Consider the following 19894-nt stretch of genomic DNA (forward strand, 5'->3'; position numbering starts at 1 on the left):
GTAATGGGGTAGGGGGCGGGATTGTGTGGTAATGTGGTGGGGGCAGGATTGTGTGTGGTAATGTGGTGGGGGGCGGGATTGTGTGTGGTGATGTGGTGGGGGCGGGATTGTGTGTGGTAATGTGGTGGGGGCAGGATTGTGTGTGGTAATGTGGTGGGGGCAGGATTGTGTGTGGTAATGGGGTGGGGGGCGGGATTGTGTGTGGTAATTGGGTGGGGGGCGGGATTGTGTGTGGTAATGGGGTGGGGGCGGGATTATGTGTGGTAATGTGGTGGGGGGCGGGATTGTGTGTGGTAATGGGGTGGGGGCGGGATTGTGTGTGGTAATGTGGTGGGGGCAGGATTGTGTGTGGTAAAGGGGTGGGGGGCGGGATTGTGTGTGGTAATGGGGTGGGGGGCGGGATTGTGTGTGGTAATGGGGTGGGGGCGGGATTATGTGTGGTAATGTGGTGGGGGGCGGGATTGTGTGTGGTAATGGGGTGTGGGGCAGGATTATGTGTGGTGATGTGGTGGTGGCAGAGCTACTGTGCAGGGGGCGGGATTAGCGAGTAATCACGATACCATATATATATATATATATATATATATATACTAGCTGTACTACCCGGCTTCGCCCGGGTTAATGACTGCTGTTAGCAAAATAGAATGTGTTAACAAAAATTTATTCTGCACACAAAAACCACAAAACAAATAGATAGAAATGTAATTATTAAAAGGCAAAAACTAAGCAAATAGAAGCATTTCACAACATATATTAGCTTTGTTATACTGAGAATGTCTTTGTTGCCTATATTAACCAATCAGAGCTCAGGTTAATTAACTGTAGCAAAATAGAAGCTGAGCTGTGATTGGTTGCTATTGGCAGCCTGATAAATCCCCAGCCAACAGGAAGCCCTCCCCCCTGGCAGTATATATTAGCTCACACATACACATAATAGACAGGTCATGTGACTGACAGCTGCCGTATTTCCTATATGGTACATTTGTTGCTCTTGTAGTTTGCTTATTAATCAGATTTTTATTTTTGAAGGATAATACCAGACTTGTGTGTGTTTTAGGGCGAGTTTCATGTGTCAAGTTGTGTGTGTTGAGTTGCGTGTGGCGACATGCATGTAGCGACTTTTGTGAGATGAGTTTTGTGTGGCGACATGCGTGTAGCAACATTTTGTGTGTTGAGTTGCATGTGACAGGTTAGTGTAGCAAGTTGTGTGCAGCAAGATTTGTGCATGGCGAGTTTTGCGCATGGCGAGTTTTATGTGTGGTGCATTTTGAGTATGTGCAAGTTTTGTGTGAGGCAACTTTTGCATGTGGTGCAACTTTTGTACATGTGGCAATTTTTCTGTGTGTGCAAGTTTTGCATGAGGTGAGTTTTCCATGAGGTGAGTTTTGCACGTGTGGCGAGTTTTGCGTGAGCCTAGTTTTGCATATGGCGAGTTTTGCATGTAGCGAGTTTTGAATGTAGCGAGTTTTGAGTGGTGACTTTTGTGTTTCGACTTTTATGTGGCGAGGTTGGTGTGTGTGTGTGGTGAAATGTGTGCTGAGGGTGGTATATGTGTTCAAGCACGTGGTAGTGTGTGGCGCATTTTGTGTTTGTGTTCATATCCCCGTGTGTGGTGAGTATCCCATGTCGGGGCCCCACCTTAGCAACTGTACGGTATATACTCTTTGTCGCCATCGCTCTCATTCTTTAAGTCCTCATTGTTCACATCTGGCAGCTGTCAATTTTCCTCCAACACTTTTCCCTTCACTTTTTCCCCATTATGTAGATAGGAGCAAAATTGTTTGGTGAATTGGAACGCGCGGGGTTAAAATTTCACCTCACAACATAGCCTATGACGCTCTCGGGGTCCAGACGTGTGACTGTGCAAAATTTTGTGGCTGTAGCTGCGACGGTACAGATGCCAATCCCGGACATACACACATACATACATACACACATTCAGCTTTATATATTAGATATACCTGTATGTAATCTCCTGTATATAGTATATACCTGTGTGTCATCTCACCTATATATAGTATATATCTGTGTGTCATCTCCTGTATATAGTATATACCTGTATGTCATCTCCTCCTATACATAGCATATACCTGTGTCATCTCCTCCTGTATATACTATATACCTGTAGGTAATCTGCTCCTGTATATAGTATATACCTGTGTGTCATCTCCTCCTGTATATAGTATATACCTGTATGTCATCTCCTCCTGTATGTAGTATGTACCTGTATGTCATCTCCTCCTCTATATAGTATATACCTGTGTGTCATCTCTCCTGTATATAGTATATATCTGTGTGTCATCTCCTCCTGTATATAGTATATACCTGTGTGTCATCTCCCCTGTAAATAGTATATACCTGTGTGTCATCTCCTGTATATAGTATATAGCTGTATGCCATCTCCTCCTGTATTAGCCCTCGTTCACACGTTATTTGGTCAGTATTTTTACCTCAGTATTTGTAAGCTAAAATGGCAGCCTGATAAATCCCCAGCCAACAGTAAGCCCACCCCCTGGCAGTATATATTAGCTCACACATACACATAATAGACTGGTCATGTGACTGACAGCTGCCGGATTCCTATATGGTACATTTGTTGCTCTTGTAGTTTGTCTGCTTATTAATCAGATTTTTATTTTTGAAGGATACCAGACTTGTGTGTGTTTTAGGGCGAGTTTCGTGTGTCAAGTTGTGTGTGTTGAGTTGCGTGTGGCGACATGCATGTAGGGACTTTTGTGAGATGAGTTTTGTGTGGCGACATGCGTGTAGCAACTTTTTGTGTGTCGAGTTGCATGTGACAGGTTAGTGTAGCAAGTTGTGTGCAGCAAGTTTTGCGCATGGCGAGTTTTGCGCGTGGCGAGTTTTATGTGTGGTGCCTTTTGAGTATGTGCAAGTTTTGTGTGAGGCAACTTTTGCATGTGTTGCAACTTTTGTGCATGTGGCAATTTTTCTGCGTGTGGCAATTTTTCTGCGTGTGCAAGTTTTGCGTGTGGCGAGTTTTGCACGTGTGGCGAGTTTTGCATGTGGAGAGTTTTGCGCGTGGCGAGTTTTGAGCGGCGACTTTTGTGTTTCTACTTTTATGTGGCGAGGTTGGTGTATGTGTGGTGAAATGTGCACTGAGGGTGGTATATGTGTTCGAGCACGTGGTAGTGTGTGGCGCATTTTGTGTGTGTGTTCATATCCCCGTGGTGGTGTGATTATCCCATGTTGGGGCCCCACCTTAGCAACTGTACAGTATATACTCTTTGGTGCCATCGCTGTCATTCTTTAAGTCCCCCTTGTTCAGATCTGGCAGCTGTTAATTTGCCTCCAACACTTTTCCTTTCATTTTTTCCCCATTATGTAGATAGGGGCAAAATTGTTTGGTGACTTGGAAAGCGCGGGGTTAAAATTTCACCTCACAATATAGCTTTGACGCTCTCAGGGTCCAGACGTGTGACTGTGCAAAATTTTGTGCCTGTAGCTGCGACGCCTCCAACACTTTTCCTTTCACTTTTTCCCCATTATGTAGATAGGGGCAAAATTGTTTGGTGAATTGGAAAGCGCGGGGTTAAAATTTCACCTCACAACATAGCCTATGACGCTCTCGGGGTCCAGACGTGTGACTGTGCAAAATTTTGTGGCTGTAGCTGCTACGGTTCAGATGCCAATCCCGGACATACATACATACATACATACATACACACACACACATTCAGCTTTATATATTAGATATATATATATATATATATATATATATATATATATATATATATATATATATATATATATATATATATATATATATATATATATATATATATATATATATATAGATATGATCATATGTATTGTGCATTGCCATATAAATTGCAGTCCTATTCAAATGTGTATACAACTGTCCCTGGGGCTTACGTTCGCTTCTCATCTGGTTATTTTTTCCACTCCTATCCAAATTTGTAATCTTATGTAATGAATAAAGTTATACTATTTGTTTACCAAGGACTCTTGTATTCGGTTTGCTCTTTCTTTCTACTTTTATAGCTTCACCGATGGGTCTTTACTTGTCCTATAAACACATGTGGTGGTGATTCTGATTTTTCCTCACCTTTAGATATCCTCATTGTCAGCCACTATTTATTTCCTGCATGTGTTTCTACTTTTGAGATTTCTTGTTTAGAGTCATGGGGGTGGAGTCTTTGCCTCAAAGTGTCACACTGCCGGGTCCTTCTCTTGGTTTGACTGATGTCCCACAGACCCGATACATCACAAGCCATGTGCTATGCTTAATCGGCCAGAATCTTACATACATTACAAGGGTGGATGCATCCTTCTGTCCGAAGCCGTGATGGGCAGCGCATGCGCAGTGTGGAGCCGGAGTCAGCGCATGTGCATACCGCACTATGGCACCATGTTATTGCAGACACTGTGTCTTCAACAAAATGGCACTGGATATCACTGTATGTGCATGCGCCATTTTATTGTAGAACAGGTTCAATAGCTAGTCTAGAATGACCTCATTGTCAGCCTGTTCTTTTCCCAGATAACCGGTTAATGGCAGTTTGTGGGCCTAGAACCAACTGACAGGTTCCTTATACAGCGCACACTCCTCCGATTTGGAAATACAGTGTACCGTTCGCACATGAGGAAAACTTAGTGAGGCAACATAAAGAAGATCATTTTTCATTCTAGATGACAAACTTGATTTTCACAACGGATCACTGAGGGGATGGTGTAACAAATATTCTACATGGCATAAACTAAGATGGGTAGGAGTCTTACCCTCCAATTCCTTCACTAATTTGGTGAACTCGTGATCAAACATCATGTGGTCAGGAGTGTGGAAAATCGGCTGAGGTTTCTGAGCAGCCTTTGAATAAAATTCGTGCTTTGTGATAAAGCCCAGCTTTTCGGTGAAGATTTCCTTCCCTATTCTCTTCTCTATTAACTGCTTCAACTTCTCTCTGGAGAAGAAAAAAAAACAGTTGATTACAGTTAAAGGGGTTCTCCAGGCCTCCAATACTAACGGCTTATGGTTTGCATAGGTCATCACTATCAGATGGATGAGGGTCCGACACTTGGCACCACCAATGATCAGCTGTAAGCTGGATGTAAATGGTGACCGGAGCTGGGGCAGTAAATAAAAGCAGAGCTTCTGGACCCAATTCACTTTAATTGTAGCGGAGCAGCGGCACCAGTGAATGGTCATTTCACTGTGAACGGAGCTGCAGTGTTCACAGTCTACGTCTGGTCACTGGTGGCGCGGGGTGTCAAACCGCAACCAACCCAATATTCAAGACCTATCGCTGAAAAAAGCATAGAAAAACCCATACACAAAATGTTAACACATTTCCATTATCCATCAGGACACGTCACAAATATTTGCCTTTGTCAGAACCTTGTAACCTTGTAACTAAAGTCCAAAGGGCCATAAAAATAAACAGACAGACACAGATTTCCTATGATGCAACATTCCTGAGATTATCCCTGTACTATGAAATCATTTTGTGCATTATTCCTAAAGTGACATCACTATATTTATGTAAATCCAATGTTACAACATTACAGTGTAAATTATCCCTGTACTGTGACATCACTATGTGTAATACCTCTGTGCTGTGACATCACTAAGTAGATTATCCCTATATTGTGACATCACTGTGTGTAATACCCCTGTGCTGTGACATCACCAAGTAGATTATCCCTATATTGTGACATCACTGTGTGCAATACCCCTGTGCTGTGACATCACCAAGTAGATTATCCCTATATTGTGACATCACAGTGTGTAATACCTCTGTGCTGTGACATCACTAAGTAATTATCCCTATATTGTGACATCACTGTGTGTAATACCCGTGCTGTGACATCACCAAGTAGATTATCCCTATATTGTGACATCACTGTGTGTAATACCCCTGTGCTGTGACATCACCAAGTAGATTATCCCTATATTGTGACATCACTGTGTGTAATACCCCTGTGCTGTGACATCACCAAGTAGATTATCCCTATATTGTGACATCACTGTGTGTAATACCCCTGTGCTGTGACATCACCAAGTAGATTATCCCTATATTGTGACATCACAGTGTGTAATACCTCTGTGCTGTGACATCACTAAGTAATTATCCCTATATTGTGACATCACAGTGTGTAATACCTCTGTGCTGTGACATCACCAAGTAGATTATCCCTATATTGTGACATCACTGTGTGTAATACCTCTGTGCTGTGACATCACTAAGTAGATTATCAATGTACTGTGACATCACTGTGTGATACCTCTGTGCTGTGACATCACTAAGTAGATTATCCCTATATTGTGACATCACTGTGTGTAATACCCCTGGGCTGTGACATCACCAAGTAGATTATCCATGTACTGTGACATCACTGTGTGTAATACCTCTGTGCGGTGACATCACTAAGTAGATTATCCCTATATTGTGACATCACTGTGTGTAATACCTCTGTGCTGTGACATCACTAAGTAGATTATCCATGTACGGTGACATCACTGTGTGTAATACATCTGTGCTGTGACATCACTAAGTAGATTATCCCTATATTGTGACATCACAGTGTGTAATACCCCTGTGCTGTGACATCACCAAGTAGATTATCCATGTACGGTGACATCACTGTGTGTAATACCTCTGTGCTGTGACATCACTAAGTAGATTATCCATGTACTGTGACATCACTGTGTGTAATACTTGTGCTGTGACATCACTAAGTAGGTTATCCATGCACTGTGACATCACTGTGTGATACCTCTGTGCTGTGACATCACTAAGTAGATTATCCCTATATTGTGACATCACTGTGTGTAATACCCGTGCTGTGACATCACTAAGTAGATTATCCATGTATTGTGACATCACTGTGTGTAATACCCCTGTGCTGTGACATCACTAAGAAGATTATCCCTATATTGTGACATCACTGTGTGTAATACCTCTGTGCTGTGACATCACTAAGTAGATTATCCATGTACGGTGACATCACTGTGTGTAATACATCTGTGCTGTGACATCACTAAGTAGATTATCCATGTATTGTGACATCACTGTGTGTAATACCCCTGTGCTGTGACATCACTAAGTAGATTATCCCTATATTGTGACATCACTGTGTGTAATATCCCTGTGCTGTGACATCATTAAGTAGATTATCCATGTACGGTGACATCACTGTGTAATACCTCTGTGCTGTGACATCACTAAGTAGGTTATCCATGCACTGTGACATCACTGTGTGATACCTCTGTGCTGTGACATCACTAAGTAGATTATCCCTATATTGTGACATCACTGTGTGTAATACCCCTGTGCTGTGACATCACTAAGTAGATTATCCATGTATTGTGACATCACTGTGTGTAATACCCCTGTGCTGTGACATCACTAAGAAGATTATCCCTATATTGTGACATCACTGTGTGTAATACCTCTGTGCTGTGACATCACTAAGTAGATTATCCATGTACGGTGACATCACTGTGTGTAATACATCTGTGCTGTGACATCACTAAGTAGATTATCCATGTATTGTGACATCACTGTGTGTAATACCCCTGTGCTGTGACATCACTAAGTAGATTATCCCTATATTGTGACATCACTGTGTGTAATACCCCTGTGCTGTGACATCATTAAGTAGATTATCCATGTACGGTGACATCACTGTGTAATACCTCTGTGCTGTGACATCACTAAGTAGATTATCCATGTACTGTAACATCACAGTGTGTAATACCTCTGTGCTGTGACATCACTAAGTAGATTATCCATGTACGGTGACATCACTGTGTGTAATACCTCTGTGCTGTGACATCACTAAGTAGATTATCCATGTACGGTGACATCACTGTGTGTAATACCTCTGTGCTGTGATATCACTAAGTAGATTATCCTTGTGCTGTGACACTGTGTACAAGACCTCTGTGCTGTGACATCAATGTGTGTAAGGCTACTTTCAGACATAGCGCATTTTTGAGCGCTATTTTGCGGGCGCTTTTCAAAAATGCGCAATGTCATTTTCGTCTGCCGGCAAAGTGAATGAGAAATTCACTTTGCCGTTCAGACACACCGCAAAAAAACGCGGCGCTTTTGTCTGCAAACACGCCGGCGTAAAAAGAATTGACATGTCAATTCTTTACGCAGCGGCGTGTCTGCGTATCCCCATAGGGCCCCATATTACCGTCCACACACAGCGCCTTTGTCCTGGGTGTCGGCGTCTTTGTGCGGAGGGGTTGACACCCAGGACCGGACGTGACGTCGGACAGGAAGAGGGAAGCCCCCGCCCCCCAGTGAAGCAGCATGGAGTCCTTCAGAATGAGCATAAACGTGGGGCTGCTGATCGATTTGGTATGTGTGTGTGTGTGTGTGTGTGTGTGTGTGTGTGTGTGTGTGTGTGTGTGTGTGTGTGTGTGTGTGTGTGTGTGTGCGTGTGCGTGTGTGTGTCCCCATGCGACGCTAGTGCCACCATTGTGCTAAGTCGCCGTATGGGACTACTACTCCCATCCGGTATTAGGATGGGAGAGTTGTCCCTGTGTCCGGCGACTTAGCACAATTGTAAAGTTACACAAAACACCTACACACAATACACATACATGACACACAGTACAGTACATACAACACATAACATAGAGTATATACTCACCAACAGCACACTTGTAGGCGAAGCCCTCGATCCTCCAGGAAAAAATCCAAAAATAATAAACCAAATTCATACTCCCTGTCCGCAGAATCCATAAAACGAGTGTCCCACGCCGATCCCCTGCTCTCCGGCGATACACTGCCAGGAGCGAAGCTCCTAGCAGTGTATCGCGTACTGTTCCGGAGTTCAATGGCTCCGGCATCTCGGTTAACAGCAGTACAGCTGCGTTGAACTTTCCCACGCAGCACTGCCGTTAAGCGAGAGTGCCGGGGTCAATGACCGCCGGTAAACTCGCTCGCGCATGCGCAGTGACACACCGACAGGAACTATGGCTCCTGTCAGTGTGTTGCTGCAGCCGTGGAGAGCAGACATATCTCTGGATGTGTCTGTTCTCCATGGAAAATCTTGATACGTGGCACTTAAATACGTGGCAATTAAATACGTGACACGTGGCACTTATACGTGATACGTGTCACTTAAATACGTGGCACTGAAATACGTGATACGTGGCACTTTGATACGTGGCACGTGTCACTTAAATACGTGGCACTGAAATACGTGGCACGTGGCACTGAAATACGTGATACGTGGCACTTTGATACGTGGCACTGAAATACGTGGCACTGAAATACGTGGCACGTGGCCCTGAAATACGTGGCACTGAAATATGTGGCACTGAAATACGTGGCCCTGAAATACGTGGCACTGAAATATGTGGCACTGAAATATGTGGCACGTGGCACTTTGATACGTGGCACGTGGCACTGAAATACGTGGCACTGAAATACGTGATACGTGGCACTTAAATACGTGGCACTGAAATACGTGGCACGTGGCACTGAAATACGTGGCACTGAAATACATGATACGTGGCACTTAAATACGTGGCACTTAAATACGTGGCACTTAAATACGTGGCACTTATGCGTGCGCTGCAGTGACGCATGCGGCGCAAAACGCAAGTGCGACGCATGTCCATGCGCCCCCATGTTAAATATAGGGGCGCATGACGCATGCAGCGACGCTGCGGCGCAGACCGCAAATGTGAACGTAGACTTAAATAGCTGGATAGAGCTGGATCCGCGGGCTGTGATCTGGCCTACGCTCAGCACTCTACGGAGCGCTGTCATTCAAAACACGTCCACTCATTTTGGTGTTTAGTCCCAAAATGGAGGATGGAAGAAGAAAAGGGTTGGACAAGGAAATGACATCATTTCTTTTTTTTTTTCCCCCACTGCAGTTAAAGCTTTATTTGTGTCAAACACAGACAATCTGCAGAGAAAACTGCATAAAAAACCGCACTAAAAACCGCATCAAAAACCGCATCAAAAACGCACCAAAAACGCACCTGCGTTTTCTGCCAAGAGCTGCGGTTTTTGTCCTGAAAAAAAAGGATTGAAATCAGGATCGTGTGAACATACCCTTACCGTACAGGGTTACGAGGGGGGGCGTCTGACTGACACCTGCCCTAATAACCTGGGGTTAGTGACAGTGGGGTTAGTAAACCCCAGCTGATGTCTGTTCCGCTTGCTGAGGCGTCTTTGGCTCAAGGCCATTGCAGCTGGCAGAATCGACATGATGTTAACTCCAGTGTGTATTGTATTCTGAGTCATAAAGACAGGAAATGACCTCAATGACTCTTTTTTTTTTCCCCTTTTTTTTTTTTTTCAAACAAACTTTATTTTCAGTACACAATGCTGAAAAAAACGCAGCTGCAAAAAACGCAGCAAAAAACGCTGTGTGTGAAAGCAGCTGCGTTTTTTGCCTGCGTAAAAAAACGCAGGTAAAGCAGCAGCAAAATACACGCGCGTAAAAATACGCAGCAAATACGCTGTGTGTGAAAGTAAGACCTCTATACTGTGACATTACTCACTTACTTGGTATTGCCTTCAAATGAGTTATCATTATAGTAAATGCAGATTCCTAGAAGCAAAGCACACAAGCCCTGAACAAGCTGCTCCTCTTCTCCAAGATTCTCGGATATCTGCCCTGTGAGCTGTAAGTTCATTAAGGAACAAAAAAAAAAAAAATCTAAAAAAATACTTATATCTCACTAGCTTTTTTTTAGTATTTTAAAATAAAAGGTAAAGATTGAGTTTTAAAATGGATCACGTGGAAAAGGTTTAAATTCAAGATTTGGGTTTGGGAAGGACCATAATTGGGAATTTGACTGTAAGGCACTAACTTCTGTGTACATCCCTAGGTGAATTTTGAGGTCCACATACGCCCATCACTCCCTTTTCCCTCCCCCAATTATTTAGATTATAGACTTAAAGGGCTATTGCAACATAGGAGTGTCTTGCTGCCTAGCCTTCCGACATCCTGTCGTGCGCCCGTCCGACACACCAGGACAGCCGCTAGGCTGAACACATGTGCCCGCGATGCCTCTGAAAAATCAGAAGCTCAATGATTGCGACAGCAGGGAAGTCAGCACCTTTACAGAACGATATCTGGGCTATTGGACATGCACAGCCCCTATTCTATGGGCCTGAATGGGGATGGTAAGAGGTGGCTTGGGATGAGAAATACCGCAGAAACGTACGCTCCAGACACCAGGCAGACTGCATAGGAATACCAATAGGCTGAGAAACAGATGTGTGGCCACTGCTGCCAGATCAAGGAGATGGCCGGAACCCCTGACAACAAGGTGTTAAACCGCGAAGTGGGTGAGAAAATAATATCAGGAGTACGGAAGACTTTGAGGAAATAATTTCTATGGGCGAGTTGATCATTTTTGCCATATCTAGTGACACGTTGCCATTTTGAATGATGGGAATAACCTTTTAAACAAAGGATATAACTTTGGTATTCTCTTTTCAGTATGGTTATTTCATTGGTATAAAAATGATAACAGCACTTGGACAGGAAATACTCATAATAATAAAGGATACAAAAGGCACATTAGCTGCATTGTGTAGGAAATGTGTAACAGCAATGGGACAGTTGGTTAACCAAGTGCACAGCAGCATTAACAGTCCGACTCTGGTCTGCACCTTACTGCCCTGCAAAAAGGGACAAAACACAAGCACTTATGAGATTAGACCACAATGTCACGTGATACGTAGCAGCAAGGCAGACTGACAAGCAGATGGCCGCCCAGCTATTACTAGTGTAGCCACGTATACTGAATAGGATAAAATATAATACTAGACAAACTGATTCTGCACATCGACAGGGCAGCGTCTTCTCTTCCACTCTGCTCTGATGATGGGGCGTCTCTATCAATGTCATGCTAATTGACAGCCAGCTCCCAGCTGCCTAACTAGGGAGAGCCGACTGTCAATAATCGAAGCGTCTACAGTGATGCACAGTCGACAGAGCAGACCAGAAGAGAAGGTGCTGCTCTGGTGACGAGGGGTTAAATCAATCAAGGAGATCGCCAGATGAGCCAGCAGAGATAGTCTCTGCACAGAATAGGCAGGTAGTTATCAGTTCTTAGCCCCATACACAAAATAATAGAAGTCATGGAAAACCCCTTTAACTGTCCCAGTCGGTCAAGCTCCTTCATTCACCAAGTCTACAAGGGTATGAAGGAGTCAGTCTCGCTGCGATTTGATACTGATTCATGATGGCAACAGGTTTCAATTTGCTGTTGAAACGGCAGCTGATTCTGGATTTTATAACTGCTTCAATAACTTTTAACCCCTCTTTTTTTGCACTTTCATTTTTTCCTCCCCTTGTTCTAAGAGCCATAATTTTTTTTTAATTTTTCATCGACATATCTATGTGAGAACGTGTTTTTTTTGCGGAACGACTTGTAGTGTCGACTTACACCATTCAGTTTACCATTAATTTTTACGGCCATAATTGTGTGGTAAAAATGACCTGGCACCAGGATTCTCCAGGTCAGTACAATTACTGAGAAACCAAACTCACCCAGGTTTTTTGTAGTAATAAAAAACGAATTCTAAAATTTGAAAAAAAAATGTTGTTTGTGTCACCATTTTATGACGCCCAGAACTTTTTAATTTTCCTATTGGAGCCTGTGTGAGGGCTTGTTTTCTTACATTGGAGCGGACATTTTATTGAAATAAATCTGAGATTTTTATGGTCTTAAATTGCACTTTTTTAGGAAGTGTATCAACTGGAAAACCGCAATTCTATAGTTCTGATTTTTTTTTTTTTTTCGGCATTTAACATATAGTTACATAGGTTGAAAAAAGACTCCGGTCTATCAAGTGCAACCATGGCTTTAAACAATGAACATTTTGATAGATCAGACTTCTTTGGATATTTACTTTTTCATTTCTTTATTTCTGAAAGAGGAAATTTGGGGTGATTTCAACTGAAGTAACCCATAGATGGCTTCACCGGAGTCTGATGGGAGCCAAGGTGTGCACAAGCATGGCAGAATTTGAATGCTGCTGTCAGCAATTGACAGCAGCATTTAAATTGTTAAACTGCAGCAATTGGAGCCAACTCAGGTCGCTGCAGTTACAGGAAACTACAGTTCTAATGGGGTCATGTCAACACTTATGAAAACACAAATATCAGTATCCATAAAAAAAAAAAATTCTTACAATTTCCACACTGGTCACTAGGCCTAAAATTTGACTGTTCACTGTTCTTGTACCTAGAGATGATACGTATCATTATAATCTTGTCTGTGATCATAATGAGACTGCTGAAAAATCATCTGTTCAGAACAGCGAGTTTGAGTCTGGAGAAAAGCTTAAAGACCGGTGTGAAAACTACAAAATTTCAGATTTTTAAAAAAATTTTGGTATGGAAAAAGGTTTTAGAATATTCTAAAACCTATGTAAATATATTTCCCATAAAAGCATAAATTATTTTCAGATGACACATTTCCTTTACATTTTCCAGATGCTTTTTGAAGACCGTGGGAGGCCGAGCACCTGTCACTACTTGAGTCCCAAAAGCCATGGGGTTAGGATAGGATTATGCTACATTTTCACCACTTTTTAAAAATCTTCATCCTGGATATAAGCGGTAGTCGTAAGTTACCCCAATGTGATCTGTGCCCATCTATACATGACATCAGATAATCATTTGGAGCAATTCTGAATATACCGGTATATTTAGAACATGTGTGACTAAATAAAAGAAGACACTGGTTTTACAGAGATTTGTGCACTGATTTATGTGTCCCTCTAAGGCTGGTTTCACACTTGCGTTTTGATCTGCAGCGTTTTAAAAAAAAAACGCATGTGGTGAAAAAACGCATGTAAACGCGGCAAAACGCCGCGTTTTTTAGACGCATGCGTTTTTGCAAGAAAAAAAAAAACGCGGCGTTTTGCCGCGATTACATGCGTTTTTTCCAGCGTTTGCGTTTTTTAAACGCATGCTGAGAAGTGTGTGACAGCTGCCAATCATCAAAATCAACTAGAAAACCCACTATAAACAGAAATAGCTAGGGTTAGGGCTAGGATCCCTAGTAACCCTAGGGATCCTAACCCTAACCCTGACAAGCCACCCCCCACCATCAAGGTGATAAAGGCATCCAAACCCTAACCCTACCACTAACCCTGACAAGCCACCCCCCACCATCAAGGTGATAAAGGCATCCAAACCCTAACCCTAACCCTACCCCTAACAAGCCACCCCCCACCATCAAGGTGATAAAGGCATCCAAACCCTAACCCTAACCCTACCCCTAACCCTAGGGATCCATAGGAATTGGCTATTATGTTGACCTGGTGACCAGGATATTCTTCTAATAAAAAGCTTTGTTCAATGTGGACACACCAAGATATACGGTACTGCTATAGAGTACTAAAAATATAAACTCGTAGAGTATTGACTGTCATATAGGGTTAGGGTTTGGATCCCTTTATCACCTTGATGGTGGGGGTGGCTTGTCAGGGTTAGGGTTAGGGGTAGGGTTATCTTGTTTTTTCTTGTGTTTAGGGTTAGGGTTTTCTTAATTTTTCTTGTGTTTTTCTATGAAAACGCATGCGTTTACATAGACAGCAATGCATTTTTTTGCCGCAAAAAAACGCCGCTAGAAATTACTACATGTTGCATTTCTGCAAATGAACGCACTCGTCAAAAAAAGCATGCGTTGCCGAAAACGCGTCAAAACGCACCCTAAAAAACGCATGCGTTTTTTAATGTTAAGTATAGAAAAAAAAACGCATTCGTTTTTTAGCGCTAAAACGCAGCGGACAAAAACGCAAGTGTGAAACCAGCCTAATGGCACATGCTGGCAATTGTTATTTGTCTAATTGATAAGAAAAAAAGATGAGAAAACTGAGCTGGAAAAAGACTTTTCTGCATAGACAAGGGGATAGAAAACATTCCCGGCATGCCAGGACTATTAGTTACATGTCCTAGCCTAGGTCAGACATTGTACAAACAGTAACCAAGTTAGTAGCTTGTTTAGGAAACTCCATAATGCAACAGCAAAACGATTATAAGATTAGTGAAAGTCAATTTTAGAAATCTATTCAAGGCGCCCATATACTGGTCGCCAGATCAACTCGCCAGTATGTATTTTAATTGGGGAGAGAGTATAAGCCACTGCCAGACATTATCTTCCGTGAGAATTAAAAGATCGGGCAAGGTAAGATCAGATCACTCATACTTGATCCTTCTCTCCTCTACACCCCCATGGTCTTCTCCCTGTTACATTAGACATTTATGGCCACCTTAAAACGGTTCATGTTAAAAGGGTTGTCTGGCCTTAGGCAAGAAGTCTGCAGTCACTCTACACGACTGAAAACTTATGAATCACACATTGAATGCTGTGAGGATTCTCCAGTGCTGGCACCAGGCGATCATGTGACTGTGATTTGCATACTTCCGGCCACATTCCGACTAGTATAGACTGTGTCCGGAAAGCCTCAATACATTTGCATTTAGCAAGGCAGCGCCCATCTAGTTCTCACATGATCGAATATATGCAAATCACATACTTGCAGTCACGTGCCTGCCCGCTCCCAGGACTGTAAAATCCTCACAGTGTGCAATGTGCGCGATGTGAGGATTCACAAATCTGCAGTCACAAAGAATGACTGAGGACTTGTAGTCTAAAGGTACCGTCACATTAAGCGACGCTGCAGCGATAGCGACAACGATGCCGATCGCTGCAGCGTCGCTGTTTGATCGCTGGAGAGCTGTCACACAGACCGCTCTCCAGCGACCAATGATGCCGAGGTCCCCGGGTAACCAGGGTAAACATCGGGTTGCTAAGCGCAGGGCCGCGCTTAGTAACCCGATGTTTACCCTGGTTACCAGCGTAAAAGTAAAAAAAACAAACAGTACATGCTCACCTGCGCGTCTCCCAGCGTCTGCTTCCTGACACTGACTGAGCTCCGGCCCTAACAGCACAGCGGTGACGTCACCGCTGTGCTTTCACTTTCACTTTAGGGCCGGATCTCAGTCAGAGCAGGAAGCAGACGCGCAGGTGAGCATGTACTGTTTGTTTTTTTTACTTTTACGCTGGTAACCAGGGTAAACATCGGGTTACTAAGCGCGGCCCTGCGCTTAGTAACCCGATGTTTACCCTGGTTACCAGTGTAAAACATCGCTGGGTATCGTTGCTTTTGCTGTCAAACACAACGATACACGGCGATCGGACGACCAAATAAAGTTCTGGACTTTATTCAGCGACCAGCGACATCACAGCAGGATCCTGATCGCTGCTGCGTGTCAAACGAAACGATATCGCTAGCGAGGACGCTGCAACGTCACGGATCGCTAGCGATATCGTTTAGTGTGACGGTACCTTTAGGCCGAACAACCCCTTTATCAAGACCACCAAGAAAGATAGCACTAATTTACTCCTACAGATGATTAAACCACAAAACACAAGGCAAACATTTGCATACTAACAATATAGATGAAAAGGTGGGAGTCACCTAGTTTATTGCACCGCTGGAGTGGTACTTTAAATGTAATTCCCCTGCCCCATGTCTCATACTCACCTGCCGCCACCTTCATCCTTTTCCAGCATCGCACCCATCTGTCTCCGGAAAAAAAAAAAGTTACCTTCCCGCAGCTCCAGTGTTTACGGAGCGCAGAGGTCACTTTTCACTACATCTCTACGAGGGTCTCCCTCTGACTATTATAGACTTGCACTGAGTATGTGGATATACGGTAGCTTCTAACTTCCGTGCAGTCAGAAATTACTGGCACAAGAGGGCACCGCGGGACCAGAGCGGTGTCAGTAAAAGTGATGCTGCTGGAAAGGGAGTATAAGGACGGGGAATAGAGGGCTTACATTTTAAGCGCAACTCCACCTTTTTTTTTTTGGGGGGGGGAGTGATGTTTTCATGCAATATATCAGGAGACTAGAAAGGTCCTCTGTTATTCATACAAGGGATCTTGTTAAATTACATCTTCATACAGCAGTCTCCCCCAAACTATGTGATTCTCAATTTTCAAGCATTTGCTTCCGGAGAAATATCAGTTTGAAAAGGAACTTGTTTCCGCTAGGTTCACGCTCATACAATGCACTCCGCCGTGCACTATGTTGGGGTTTCTGTGAGAATCCCTGAAAATCTGTACTCCGACGGGAAGCCATGATGCGGATGGAGCTACTCTGACCTCAGCCCTGGCAGGATTCGCCTTTTTCAAACATGCATAAAAACTTAAGTTGCTCGTTTTCGTAAAGGTCTGAAAAAGACAACTACAGCCAAGACGGAGGCCAGACAGTGTTCACATTTACTCCGTCAGCTCAGGATTTACATTGGAATAGATTATTCTAAGGACTCCAACAGAAACCGCGACATAGTACTTGCCCTGCAGAATGTGACCCTAGCCTTAGCTTGCCTAGCAGGAAGCCATTCCTACTGTGAAAATCATTGGAAAAGTGGAGCCATTAACACCCATTCGTTTTGAAGTAATGGAGAATGTAAAAATACAATTTTCTTTCCACAAAATAATGACCTAGTGGAACATCTTGGTTTGTGGATTGCTTCTTAAGCCCTACATTTAGTTAAGAAATGTATGATTTTTTGGAAGATTTTTTGACGGCATGGAGTGGTCATGTGTGCGAAGAATTGCTTGTGGGTAGAGATGAGGGAATCGATTAGCAGGACCATGGTCCAGGGGCCATTTTATGGCTGCCAAACGGGAGCCTCCTACCTGCCAACAGCCATCTCTTCTGATTTGTAGACCTGGCGTGACATCATTGTTGCGACGTGATACACATGACGTCATGCCAGGAAGGGAGCGGTTTGCAGGGGTCCAGTCAGGATGACTTGCAATTCTGACATGGCCACTGGACCACGATCCCGAGATTCGATTCGCTCATCCCTACCTATGGGTAACATCAATGGCTACTGAAAAATGGCAAAACTATTCATTTTCCCAAAATCTTGGGACAGTGACAGCTTCAGTCAGTTTTACTTGCATTCAAGCAAGGATCTGCTTGGGGATACATAAGGAACAAGACAGAAAAGACGAATGTAGAAAATGAAATTCACCCGTAAGTAAAAGAAAGGTGCAAAGGACATTTAAATAAGATTTGGTTTATTACTTTAAAGATGCAACTGCAGAATTCAATCCAGAACTGATGTTCTGTCATCGAAATATAAAGATATTAAATATAATAATATGAATACAATATAATACAAGAAACCTTTCTGTGTATCTTTTTGGTGATACAGAATGCATCTTAAAATAAGGAATTAAGTGCCTCGTCCATCTCTCCTGATTCTAGAAGACATGGACTCTAGAATGATGGAGCAGTCATGCTGCTTACTGAAAGCACCAGTGATGAGCCCAGCACCCTCTAATGGGAATACCCCAGCAGAGGAAAGAACATGTGAGTAAGAGTCACTGCAGAGCAGTTATTAAAAGGTTAAATGGGAGAACGAAAACAAGACCCAGACGGAAAAAGCCAGTAAAAGAAGCCCTGCAGTGTCAGAAAGCAGTGCCAACATATACATACCCGTCTGTCGATCTTATCCCCCTGCAAATTATGTCATAAATGTAGTTATTAGAATTATTATTATGACACTTTTAAGCTTTGTAATGGATTTCATCCAAAGTCACAAAAAATTGTGAGATGGGATAACAGACTTATAGGACAGGTCGATTGGCCAGGTCAATAATCTGTGACTGCTGGATGGGAAGCCTGTGAGATGTCCTCCTGTAGGGATACCATCCAGCTGTCACAGATTAGTAACTTGGCTGATCGACTTGAGTCCTGAATATTGATTCTCCCATCCAATTCATATATTATGTACTGTTCCCATATTTCTCGGTAAACCTAGTACAGCTGCATACCCCCCACTGTCCAAAACTGAACTAAACCTTGGAAGTCTATAGAAAGTAGATATCTGGATGGCTCTGAGCACCAGCACTACATTGGTTTCCCAAACTGTAGTCTACTTTAGAGCTTCCTACTGATGAAACAATGGAAAGAGGGAGACTTAAACTTTTTCTAGAAGTACTGTGACATCCCTACAAATGCCTTGGCTTATTTCAGATGCCATGCGAATACTTGTACCTGTGCCAAGATGTTGGTACATTGCTGCAGCAGAGACACAGGTGGGTTGCCAATACTCGTAGCCAGCTGGACTCGGAGCAGCTGTTCCTTCTGTGTGGAATTGTCTAGCAATGCATGAGCCAGCGCCACTGCCGCACACCAGTTTGAGAGCGAATCTGTAGAAAAGAGACCTCCGCAGAGTAGCTGTCCGGCAGACAATGAAGTAGCTGTGGGAAGGGGCAGACATTAATATGCTGTAATGTATAATTTAGCAGATTTCCATAACCTTAACCGCCATATGTTTAGGAGTAGTGCTCTACAATTAATTTAATCAGCCCTATCATGTTCACAAATCGCCATTGTGACTGGGTCCGTATTCAGCTCCTTAGGCTCATCCGCACCATGGATGGGTACAGGAGATGCCTGCCATTACCTGCATGATTTCTCTATCGCTTCATTGGTGGACTTAGGAAACCATGGGTGTATGGTGCCGCCACTAGGAGGCTGACACTCCAAAAGAAGCTAGCCCCTCCCCAGCAGTGTACACCCACCGACTGGCAGGAAGCTCATCAGTTTTAGCTCAGTGTCACTAGGATGCAGACAGGTCTGGACCCAGCCCCTTTCTACCTTAGGTTTTGTTGTTTTTTATTAATGATTTCTAGTGATGAGCGAATATACTCGTTACTCGAGATTTCTCGAGCATGCTCGGGTGTCCTCTGAGTATTTTTTAGTGCTCGGAGATTTCGTTTTCCTCACCGAAGCTGAATGATTTACATCTGTTAGCCAGCATAAGTACATGTGGTGATTCTCTAGCAACCAGGCAACCCTCACATGTACTTATGCTGGCTAACAGAT

The 19894-nt window shown here is 43.4% G+C and overlaps 1 protein-coding gene across 4 annotated transcripts in view; it reads right to left on the reverse strand.

Annotated features, from left to right (window-relative positions):
• Window positions 1-19894, reverse strand: part of USO1 (USO1 vesicle transport factor) — a 123528-nt gene that overhangs the window by 17977 nt on the left and 85657 nt on the right. For 2 of the 4 annotated variants that reach the window (XM_077276484.1, XM_077276476.1), the window contains 5 exons: window positions 19061-19266; window positions 18500-18520; window positions 11535-11645; window positions 10521-10639; window positions 4762-4943 (listed from right to left, as the gene is read on the reverse strand). In XM_077276484.1, coding sequence (XP_077132599.1) covers window positions 4762-4943; window positions 10521-10639; window positions 11535-11645; window positions 18500-18520; window positions 19061-19266 — 639 coding nt within the window. The remainder of the gene's footprint in view (window positions 1-4761; window positions 4944-10520; window positions 10640-11534; window positions 11646-18499; window positions 18521-19060; window positions 19267-19894) is intronic. The other 2 variants (XM_077276497.1, XM_077276490.1) reach the window with 1 other exon arrangement.

This window comes from Ranitomeya variabilis, chromosome 1 (genome assembly GCF_051348905.1).
Source record: "Ranitomeya variabilis isolate aRanVar5 chromosome 1, aRanVar5.hap1, whole genome shotgun sequence".
In the NCBI taxonomy this organism is placed as follows: Eukaryota; Metazoa; Chordata; class Amphibia; order Anura; family Dendrobatidae; genus Ranitomeya; species Ranitomeya variabilis.